The sequence below is a fragment of the Neoarius graeffei genome, chromosome 2, assembly GCF_027579695.1.
Source record: "Neoarius graeffei isolate fNeoGra1 chromosome 2, fNeoGra1.pri, whole genome shotgun sequence".
Lineage (NCBI taxonomy): Eukaryota > Metazoa > Chordata > Actinopteri > Siluriformes > Ariidae > Neoarius > Neoarius graeffei.
In genome coordinates, this window is record NC_083570.1 from 101208468 (window position 1) to 101220676 (window position 12209).

The 12209-nt window shown below is 44.5% G+C and overlaps 1 protein-coding gene across 3 annotated transcripts in view; it reads left to right on the top strand.

Annotated features, from left to right (window-relative positions):
* Window positions 1-12209, top strand: part of LOC132882071 (histone H1.0-A-like) — a 35596-nt gene that overhangs the window by 16986 nt on the left and 6401 nt on the right. For all 3 annotated transcript variants that reach the window (XM_060915292.1, XM_060915293.1, XM_060915295.1), the window contains exons 8-10: window positions 2229-2393; window positions 8550-8648; window positions 11291-11395. In XM_060915292.1, the coding sequence (XP_060771275.1) occupies window positions 2229-2393; window positions 8550-8648; window positions 11291-11395 (369 nt within the window). The remainder of the gene's footprint in view (window positions 1-2228; window positions 2394-8549; window positions 8649-11290; window positions 11396-12209) is intronic.

Below are 12209 nucleotides of genomic sequence, written 5' to 3' on the forward strand. Positions count from 1 at the left end.
TCATCACTCCGCATAAAATTTAGTCGTTGTTTTGTCAGATTTTTTGCTAACGAGTTACTAATTAGGCCAATTTAATGAATTTTCCAGGCTTCTCTCTAGAATTGTATCTCCTCTCTGATTTCTCATCCAATTTCAGTTCTGATCGATGTTTTGGGTCGATCTTCCCTTGAGGAACAAAACTTGGCCATTTGTTTGTTTGTTGATTTTCCTATTGTAAACAATTTGTTTACAACTTTATTTTCAGTTAAATGGTGTCTCCTCCCTCGCTCAGTTCTCAATGGATTTCAGTTCTGATTGTTTCGTTTGAAAGAACGAGTCCTTCTGCACAACACTTGGTCATTGTATTGTCAATTTTTTGCTAACAAATTAGTAATTAGGTCAAATTAACACATTTTCTTCTGACTAGAATTGTATCTCCTCTCTCATTTATCATGCAAATTCAGTTCTGATCGATGTTTTGGGTCGATCTTCCCCTGGGGAACAAAATTTGTTGATTTTCCTGTTGTAAACAATTTGTTGTGGAGGTTGGTCCTCTGTCACATTTCAGTTCTGTTTGAGGTTTTGGTCGTCATGGTTGTTATGACAGCAGGCCAGATGAGCTACTACGTCCTTGACTTTCTGGTTTTGTACATTTTGTACATGGTAATCTGCAGCACGGTGGCACCTTCCGCAGTCAAAACCTGTGTTTTTATGTGTTTTGGTGTTCTGTTTTATGGCTTCGATGTAAAGCACTTTGGGTACCTTTTGGTTATTGTAAAGGGCTATATAAATTAAAATTTGATTGATTGTACATGGATTATGATGGTCTAGTTTATGAAATGAATGCAAATGGATTCAAGTGGTGCTTGAAAGTTTATGAACCCTTTCGAATTTTCTGTATTTCTGCATAAATATGATGTTTTACATCATTAGATTTTCACACAAGTCCTAAAAGTAGATAAAGAGAGCCCAGTTAAACAAATGAGAGAAAAATATACTTGGTCATTTATTTATTGAGGAAAATGATCCAATATTATATATCTGTGAGTGGCAAAAGTATGTGAACCTCTTGAATTAGCAGTTAATTTGAAGGTGAAATTAGAGTCAGGTGTTTTCAATCAATGGGATGACAATCAGGTGTGAGTGGGCACCCAGCTTTATTTAAAGAACAGGGATCTATCAAAGTCTGAGCTTCACAAAACATATTTGTGGAAGTATATCATGGCACGATCAAAGGAGATTTCTGAGGACCTCAGAAAAAGCGTTGTTGATGCTCATTAGGCTGGAAAAGGTTACAAAACCATCTCTAAAGAGTTTGGACTCCACCAATCCACAGTCAGACAGATTGTGTACAAATGGAGGAAATTCAAGACCATTGTTACCCTCCCCAGGAGTGGCCAACCAGCAAAGATCACTCCAAGAGCAAGGCGTGTAATAGTCGGCGAGGTCACAAAGGACTCCAGGGTAACTTCTAAGCAACTGAAGGCCTCTCTCACATTGGCTAATGTTCATGAGTCCACCATCAGGAGAACAGTGAAAAACAATGGTGTGCATGGCAGGGCTGCAAGGAGAAAGCCACTGCTCTCCAAAAAGAACATTGCTGCTCGTCTGCAGTTTGCTAAAGATCACGTGGACAAGCCAGAAGGCTATTGGAAAAATGTTTTGTGGACAGATGAGACCAAAATAGAACTTTTTGGTTTAAATAAGAAGCGTTATGTTTGGAGAAAGGAAAACGCTGCATTCCAGCATAAGAACCTTATCCCATCTGTGAAACATGGTGGTGGTAGTATCATGGTTTGGGCCTGTTTTGCTGCATCTGAGCCAGGACAGCTTGCCATCATTGATGGAACAATGAATTATACCAGCAAATTCTAAAGGAAAATGTCAGGACATCTGTCCATGAACCGAATCTCAAGAGAAGGTGGGTCATGCAGCAAGACAACGACCCTAAGCACACAAGTCGTTCTACCAAAGAATGGTTAAAGAAAGCAAAGGTTCACATACATACTTTTGCCACTCACAGATATGTAATATTGGATCATTTTCCTCAACAAATAAATGACCAAGTATAATATTTGTGTCTCCTTTGTTTAACTGGGTTCTCTTTATCTACTTGCGTGAAAATCTGATGTTTTAGGTCATATTTATGCAGAAATATAGAAAATTCTAAAGGGTTCACAAACTTTCAAGCACCACTGTATAAGCATTTTGTAAACGTTAAATTAACATTTTCCTTTGTTTGTACACAGCTCTATGTAGTGACAGCTCGGATGACGAGCTCCTGAGGAAGAAGAGCGAGCTGGAGATGAAGCAGGCGGTGGTGCTGGTAGAGAGGATGTCCGAACGAGACGTTCTGGACGCAGTGGCACGGGGACGCGCACACAGCCAGGAGCAGAGAAGTACAGCCAGAGCAGGTAATGACAGACTGGGAAGAAATGTTTGTACTAAACTGTGGAAAGAATCAGGGTGGGAAAAAAAAGAATTGTATTTGGGGAAGAATGACGAACAGTTGATCATATTTTAATCACAGCCACAAGTTTTGACCTCTTCGCCTGATTGTACGTACAAAGTTGCATAATAACGTCATCTATTGTTTCTATCAATTCTTTGCTTTGAGACGTGAAATACAAATATGTTTGCTAGAACAAATAATAAAATGTACTATGAAATTAATGTAGCATATCCACGTATCTATGTTTTTTTTTAAACATATTTCGCGACAGTGACTATACCGTGTATAGCTCATTGTATACTCACCGGACACTTTAATAGGAACTTGTTCTTTATTCTAAGGTTCCTGTTCTTGGCTGCAGGACTGGAACCCAATGTGTTGTTCTGTTGCATGCTGAGATGCTTTTCTGCTCACCACGGTTGTAAAGAGTGATTATAAGAGTTACTATATCTTTCCCGGCAAAAAAGCTCGAACCAATCTGGCCATGTTCCTCTGAGCTCTCTTATCAGCAAGGCGTTTGTTTCCACCCACAGAACTGTTGCTCACTCAACTCCAATGTTTTTTGTTTTTCGCACAATTCTGTGTAAACTCGAGAGACTGCTGTGTGTGTCCATCTGGCTCAAACCAACACCCACAGTGAAAGAAAACCACACTTTGAGATCAGTGTTTCCCATTCTGATGTTTGAACATTGTGAGCGTTAATGAGCTGAAGCTCTTGATTTGTATCTGTATGATTTGACGCATCGTGCTGCTGTTGGGGATTGGCTGATTTAGAGGACTGGGTTTACGGTTATTTAGCACAAGATCCAAGAAAACTTGATCTTTATTATGAATACTTACTGATCATGTTTAAAGATCTCATCTTGGGGGCGTCGTGGCTCAGGTGGTTAAGGCGCCATACCATGAATGCGGGCGACCCGGGTTCGATTCCGGCCCGAGGTCATTTCCCGATCCCTTCCCGTCTCTCTCTCTCCCGCTCATTTCCTGTCTCTACACTGTCCTATTCAATAAACGTGCAAAAAGCCCAAAAAAAATCTTAAAAAAAAAAAAAAAAAAGATCTCATCTTATCTCATTATCTCTAGCCGCTTTATCCTGTTCTACAGGGTTGCAGGCAAGCTGGAGCCTATCCCAGCTGACTACGGATGAAAGGCGGGGTACACCCTGGACAAGTCGCCAGGTCATCACAGGGCTGACACATAGACACAGACAACCATTCACACTCACATTCACACCTACGGTCAATTTAGAGTCACCAGTTAACCTAACCTGCATGTCTTTGGACTGTGGGGGAAACCGGAGCACCCGGAGGAAACCCACGTGGACACGGGGAGAACATGCAAACTCCGCACAGAAAGGCCCTCGCCGGCCACGGGGCTCGAACCCGGACCTTCTTGCTGTGAGGCGACAGCGCTAACCACTACACCACCGTGCTGCCCCATGTTTAAAGATGTTTGATGGATTTTTTTTTTTAATGAAAGTTGCCGAGATCCCGATTGAAAACAAGCGATTGTATTTCCCCACTCCGCCATCTTGAAACCGCCATGTTTGATGAAGCCCATACGTTAGTCACCAACCCTCCATCCAAATTATTTAACACGACACGTACCCTGATACAGTACACTGCTACAGCCAACTTCCAGGTTTGTTTAGTCTTTAATAAAGTGCTAAGCTTAAATTATATCCTATTTATTATTTACAATTTGATAAAGAATGAAATTTACAGGAGTTTAAAGAAAGCTTTTTGTTTGTTCTTTTTAATTTTTTCAAAAGAAAAAAGGTCGAAAGAAAGGAAAACTGTGTCCAGCTCTTTCAATTATTTTAAGCTATTTACATTTTAGATAATTGCTGTGACTTCTAAATGCAAAGTGAAATAATTAAACTTGAAACAAACAAAAACCTCCTGTGGGTTCACCACCCACAGAGGTAGCAGTAGGGGACTGGTGCAGTGTGGATTGGGTGGCAGTCGAAGGCAGGGGCCTCGACGACCTGATCCCCGGACACAGCGGCTAGCTGTTGGGACATGGAATGTCACTTCGCTGGGGGGGAAAGAGCCTGAGCTTGTGCGGGAGGTTGAGAGGTACTGGCTAGAGATAGTCGGGCTCACCTCCACGCACAGCTTGGGCTCTGGAACCCAGCTCCTCGAGAGGGGCTGGACTCTCCACTTCTCTGGAGTCGCCCATGGTGAGCGGCGGCAGGCTGGTGTGGGCTTGCTTATAGCTCCCCAGCTCAGCCACCATGTGTTGGAGTTTACCCCAGTGAACGAGAGGGTCGCCTCTCTGCGCCTTCGGATTGGGGAGAGGGCTCTTGCTGTTGTTTGTGCCTACGGGCCGAATAGCAGTGTAGAGTATCCGGCCTTCTTGGCGTCCCTGGGAGAGGTACTGAGGGGTGCTCAGACTGGGGACTCCATTGTGCTACTGGGGGACTTCAGTGCTCACGTGGGCGACGACAGTGACACCTGGAGGGGCGTGGTTGGGAGGAACGGCCTCCCTGATCTGCACCCGAGTGGTGTTTTGTTATTGGACTTCTGTTCTAGTCACGGTTTGTCCATAACAAACACCATGTTCAAGCATAGGGGTGTCCATAAGTGCACGTGGCACCAGGACACCTTAGGTCAGAGGTCGATGATAGACTTTGTTGTCGTTTCATCTGATCTCCGGCCCTATGTCTTGGACACTCAGGTGAAGAGAGGGGCTGAGCTGTCAACTGATCACCACCTGGTGGTGAGTTGGATCCGCTGGCGGAGGAGGAAGCTGGACAGACCTGGCAGGCCCAAACGTATGGTGAGGGTCTGCTTGGAACGTCTGGCCGAGCACTCTGTCGGGGAGGTCTTTAACTCCCACCTCCGGGAGAGCTTTTCCCAGCTTCCGAGGAAGATGGGGGACATTGAGTCTGAGTGGACCATGTTCTCTACCTCCATTGTGGACGCAGCTGTTCGGAGCTGTGGCCACAAGGTCTCCAGTGCCTGTCGTGGCGGCAATCCCCGAACCTGGTGGTGGACACCAGAAGTAAGGGATGCTGTCAAGCTGAAGAAGGAGTCCTATCGGGCCATGTTGACCTCCAGGACTCCTGAGGCAGCTGACGGGTATCGGCAGGCCAGGCGTGCTGCAGCTCGGGCAGTTGCAGAGGCAAAAACTCGGAACTGGGAGGAGTTCAGGGAGGCCATGGAGAAGGACTATTGGTCGGCCTCGAAGAAATTCTGGCAAACCGTCCGGCGCCTCAGGAGGGGGAAGCAGTACTCTGCCAACACTGTTTACAGTGCGGGTGGGGAGCTGTTGACCTCGACTGGGGACATTGTCGGGCGGTGGAAGGAATACTTTGAGGATCTCCTCAATCCCACCATCATGTCTTCCACTGAGGAGACTGAGGCTGATGACTCAGAGGTGGACTCGTCCATTATCCAAGCCGAAGTCACTGAGGTGGTTTGCAAGCTCCTCGGTGGCAAGGCACCGGGGGTGGATGAGATCTGCCCTGAGTATCTCAAGTCTCTGGATGTTGTGGGGCTGTCTTGGTTGACACGCCTCTGCAACATCGCGTGGCGGTCGGGGACAGTGCCACTGGGGTGGTGGTCCCTCTTTTTAAGAAAGGGGACCGGAGAGTGTGCTCCAATTATAGGGGAATCACACTTCTCAGCCTCCCAGGGAAGGTTTTCTCCAGGGTACTGGAGAGGAGAATTCGACCGATAGTCGAACCTCGGATCCAGGAGGAACAATGCGGTTTTCATCCTGGTCGCGGAACACTGGACCAGCTCTATACCCTTCATAGGGTGCTCGAGGATTCATGGGAGTTTGCCCAACCAGTCCACATGTGCTTTGTGGATCTGGAGAAGGCATTCGATCGTGTCCCCCGTGGTATTCTGTGGGGGGTGCTTCGGGAGTATGGAGTTCGGGGCTCTTTGCTATGGGCTGTCTGGTCCCTGTACAAACGGAGCAAGAGTCTGGTTCGCATTGCCGGCAGTAAGTCAGACCTGTTCCCAGTGCATGTTGGACTCCAGCAGGGCTGCCCTTTGTCACCGGTTCTGTTCATAATTTTTATGGAAAGAATTTCTAGGTGCAGCCAGGGGCTGGAAGGAATCCTGTTTGGGAACCACAGGATTTCATCTCTGCTTTTTGCAGATGATGATGTCCTGTTGGCTTCTTCAAACCAGGATCTTCAGCATGCACTGGGGCGGTTTGCAGTCGAGTGTGAAGCGGCTGGGATGAGAATCAGCACCTCCAAGTCTGAGGCCATGGTTCTTGACTGGAAAAGGGTGGCTTGCCCTCTTCAGGTTGGTGGAGAAGTCCTGCCTCAAGTGGAGGAGTTTAAGTATCTCGGGATCTTGTTCACGAGTGAGGGAAGGATGGAGCGTGAGATTGACAGGTGGATCGGTGCAGCCTCCGCAGTGATGCGGTCGCTTTACCGGTCCGTCGTGGTGAAGAAGGAACTGGGCCAAAAGGCGAAGCTCTCAATTTATCGGTCGATCTACGTTCCGACTCTCACCTATGGTCATGAGCTTTGGGTAATGACCGAAAGAACAAGATCGCGGATACAAGCGGCCGAAATGAGTTTTCTTCGCAGGGTGGCTGGGCGCTCCCTTAGGGTGAGAAGCACAGTCACTCGGGAGGAGCTCGGAGTAGAGCCGCTGCTCCTCCACATCGAGAGGAATCAGCTGAGGTGGCTCGGGCATCTTTTTCGGATGCCTCCTGGATGCCTCCTTGGGGAGGTGTTCCAGGCATGTCCCCCCGGGAGGAGGCCCCGGGGAAGACCCAGGACACACTGGAGGGACTATGTCTCTCGGCTGGCCTGGGAACGCCTCGGTGTTCTTCCCGAGGAGCTGGCCGAGGTGTCTGTGGAAAGGGAAGTTTGGGCTTCCATGCTTAGACTGTTGCCTCCGCGACCCGGTCCCGGATAAAGCGGAAGAAGAAGAGACGAGACAAACAAAAAAACTTGATCATGTTTTTTAGCGGTTGATGGCATTGAACAAAAAAAAAAAAGAAATACTGAAATTAAGTCTAAACATGCAACAAAGTGAATTTCCCTGTAAACTAGTCACAGCTTCGAGACTTGTCTTGATGATCAAACAACCCTTACGTCTTCGCATCATCTCTTCTTCTTGCTTCACGATTGCCATATTATAAACAATTGATGAATTAATTTTGGTTGTCATTCCTGAACGTTTATATTGCACTTTTATTTAATTGCTGTTCGTTCTAGGATACTTTAGTGGAAGTTTTTCATTTGTTTACATATCGCAACTGTCGGTTACTACTTAGTCGGCAAAACGCATGTTGTCAAGCAGCACAAGAGACATAATCCCCCGGTTAATTAATTCGGCAAAAGCGTAATTATTGACAGTCAGTTGAATTTGTGATAACTTCAGTCACTTCTGATTATATCTCTGAAAGTGCCCAGAATTCGATTTGTTATGGCTTAACTACAAATATCCAAAGATACCAAAGAATCAGATTTTCAGTTCACATTTTAGGGCTTCCAGTCCCTAAGCGATCATAATAAACCCCTTCCTGTATCAAGATGAGTAGTGGTTTTTTTTTTTTTTTTGATTACTGTGACCATAATCTAGAGTTGTGCTAAAAGACTTTTGTGCTAAATAACCGGATACCAAAAACTGCATCAAACAGCAGGTGGATGGGTGTTCCTATGAAAGTGGCCGGTGAGTGCATGTGACGAATAAAACTTGACGCTCTTAAAAATGAATAAATGTATATGCAGGAAATTGGTATTAAGTTATATGTTAATGTGTATATTATAATGCATCATGTGAAGGGTTAGCCAGGGTTAGGGTAACACTGGGGAAAAAAAAAAGAAAGATGACTTTAAAATTCAGAGAATTAGACCACTAATGCTTCGCAGTTGATGGTCGGAAGTGTGTAATTTTACAGTAATCACCCAGTTCTTGTCTCTCTCTCTTTCTCTCATGGTCTGTCTGTCTCTCTCTCTCACTGTCTCTGTCTCTGTGTGTCTCGCTCTCTCTCTCGGTGTCTGTCTCTCTGTCTCTCTCTCTGTATCTCTCTGTCTGTCTCTCTCTCTCGCTGTCTCTTGGTCTCTCTCTCTGTCTCATCTCGCTCGCTCTCTCTGTCTCTTGGTCTCTGTCTCTCTCTCTCTCTGCTGCACGTCATTTAGAGAGTGCAGCGGAGAGCTCAGACGAGGAGCCTCTGAGTCATAAGATGAAGAAACTGAAGGAGCAGAGCAAGGCTGCGAGAGGCAGAAGACCAGCGGCAGGTAATAGTTCCTGCAAGACGATACTGTTTATATCTTGATGGACACGTTTGACCAGATGCACAAATAAAATAAGGAATCAACTACAACCACAACAGGGTGTGCCGTTATAGGAAAAAAAATCAGTGCCAGAGTACCAGTAGCAGCACATCCTGAAGTGTTTCATTCCTCTTATAGTGTATGTGTTACAGGTCAGAACTGTAGGTCGGGTGGAATTTTTCATCCGAAGTTGGAATTTTTAACCCAGTTCATAATTTGCGACTTGTATTAGGGACACTTGCGTAGTATATCTTGGATTCGGGTTGGGATTTGGGAAAGCTTTGTATTTTAAACAACTTGATGACATAAGACTGGACTCATGAATAAATTCAAAATATATATCACTCCTTCCGTTACAATCATCGCCTGTAATGGAAGTGGTTAAGGTGTTGGGTTAAGAATCAGAAGGCTCCGAGTTTGAATCCCGGTTAAGTACGAAAAGGAATAGGTAGACGGATGTTACATTCATGGCATTTAGCAGACACGCTTATCCAGAGTGATGTACAACATACTACCCTGGGGAGCAGTTAGGGGTTGGGTGCCTTGCTCAAAGAAACTTGAGCCATTCTTGCTGGTCCAGGGAATCAAACCAGCAACCTTTTGGTCCCAAAGCTGCTTCTCTAACCATTAGGCCATGGCTTCTCTCAAGACAAGAGGAAATACTATCACTATTTGCTATCACCATTGGTAATGGCGATACTTTCATTCTCAAGAGCAAAGTTATTGAGCAGAAAGACAGTTTGGAACTACTTGGCGTTGCTATTGGCAGTATCTTGTTTATTAGTCTTCATATTAAGAACACACTTAAGAGCAATTCCAGCGTTATGGACGTGACACTTGAACTCAAAATGGCAACAAATGACCCAGTGCATGTTTTATTGTCTCCCAGTATTTAAACAGGTGTTGCATATTTTAAGGCTGTACCATACTGGAGAAGTGATAGAACAAGAACAATTCCCATAGTACATCTAGGGCATGCCAGAAAATGCCAATAAAAGATGCGTTATGGATGTGACAGAAAAAGTATCACTTTTCTTGGGTGACTGTACATTTTTATCAAACTCTGTGAAATTGTAAACCTAATGTCGAAATGGAGATATCCGTTTGATAGAGGGGTCCAAGGTGAATATTAAAAAATCTTTGTTTAAAATATTTTGTATTTCATGCAGAGTTTCGGAAGGAAAAGTCAGCGTTACGGATGTGACGAAATTCCGTTATGGATGTGACGCGTCTGAAATAGACATGGCATATGTTTAGAAAATCAGCAATTTAACCACCATAACCCTTTGAAAAACTCTCTAAATATCAGCTAAAACTATCAAAGTTCTTAAATAATATTTAGGATGGCTATTGTTTTGCTGTTTTGTGGATTTTAGCATACATTTCTGTGGCTTGTGGCAATAATATAGAATTGTACATGATCAAAGTTGATTTTAGCTTGGGTTTTACATTATAAGAAAGAAAGACTGACAGTGACATATTAGGTTGGTTACAAATTGGTTCAACTTATTCACATCTGTAAAATACAGGCCTAGGTGAGATCTCTGGGAGTGGTTTTGATGCATTACATGTTGCTTTATTTTTGCATGGTGAGGTTGACATTTACATGGAATTGCCCTGAACAAACTTTTAGACATCAAATTAATAAAAAATGTGATTCAGTAACACGGCTGTGAAGCTATATAATACTTTCATCTTACTGCATTTTGAATACTGCAGTCTGTTACTACTGGGGATTACTAATGGTCTCCGTGATAAACTTGAGAAAGCCAATTGTTTTGGTCTTACAGTGGATATAAAAAGTATACACACCCTGTTAAAATGGAAGGTTTTTCTGATGTTAAAAAAAGAGACCATGATAAATAATTTCAAAACTTTTCCCACCTTTAATGTGACCTATAACCTGTACAATTCAATTGAAAAACAAACAAATCTGTTGGGGAGAAGAAAAAAGACATACGATAAGCTGGTTGCATAAGCGTGCACACCCTTAAACTAATCCTTTGTTGAAGCACCTTTTGATTTAATTACAGCATTCAGTCTTTTTGGGTTCACACCTGCCCTCAGTTAAAATGACTCTGATTCACCCCAAATAAAGTTCAGACATTTACTCAGTTGCATCCTCCAGCAAAAGCCAGGGTTCACAGAGAGCTTACAAACACCCCCCACACACCCCAGTCACTGGCACCGGAGACTCCTTCCATAAATGTTCAACAAATCATTTCTTTCCAGAAAGCTTTAATAATTATACATTGTTACATCGCCTTGCTGTTGTTGTTGTTTTTTAATGTTTATTATTCGGGTCGGATTAATTATCTGGAGTCTTTGTGAATGAGCTGTTACTATAGAAATGATAATGTATTAGAAGGACTGCAGTAATGTGAACAGGTACCCGATCAGATTTGAAAATTCAGCAGCACTGTGAACTTCTCACAAGTTCCTTCTCACAAATTGTAAATAGCTGAAGAGCGAAGATGAGAAAATACTGTTTCATGTCGAGTAATCATCACACGGTCCTCACGAGTTTATTCAGAGCGAGATGACATTGATGAGCCCTTGAACGAGCTAATTTTGAGTTAGTTTTGGCCCACGCTTGCTCTCTGCAGATGCCAGTTCAGACGACGAGCCTTTGGTGCGGAAAGTGAAAACGGCGAAGGTGAAGGATAAGTTTCGAAAGCGAGCCAACGGAGAAGAGGACACAGTCAAGCAAGGTGAGTCTCGGTTACCGTCCAGCAGGGACAGAGCAATGTCTGTTAGGACATTTACAGAGTTATGGATGTGGCAGCACGGTGATAGTGTAAATATGGCAGCATGGTGGTGTAGTGGTTAGCGCTGTCGCCTCACAGCAAGAAGGTTCCGGGTTCGAGCCCCGGGGCCGGCGAGGGCCTTTCTGTGTGGAGTTTGCATGTTCTCCCCGTGTCTGCATGGGTTTCCTCCGGGTGCTCCGGTTTCCCCCACAATCCAAAGACATGCGGTTAGGTTAATATGGGATGGCCTTGGGCTGAGGTGCCCTTGAGCAAGGTACCTGACCCCTGACTGCTCCCCGGGCACTGTAGTGTGGCTGCCCACTGCTCCGAGTGTGTGCGTGTGTTCACTGCTTCAGATGGGTTAAATGCGGAGGATGAATTTCACTGTGCTTGAAGTGTGCATGTGACGAATAAAGGTTTCTTCTTCTTGGCTAACACGATGTCTCACAGCAGCAGTTTGGGATTAATGAGTCGATGTGTATGTGTTGTCATTTAAGCTCTTGAAGGCAAATTGAAAAAAAAAAAATCTCCTGTGTTGACTTGTATGTCAGTGTTATGGATGTGAAATGGACAAACTTTTGTGGGAGACAAAAAAAAATAGGACGGAGACAGGCTGATTTAAATTTTTTTTTTGCGCTGCTTCATATTCGTTCATTTTCTATTCTGCTTATTCATTATGGGCCATGGGGAAGCTGCAGCCAATCCCAGCTGATGACAGGCAAGAGACGGGGTACGTCCTGGACGGGACGATAATCCGTCAGAGACAGACAGTCATTCA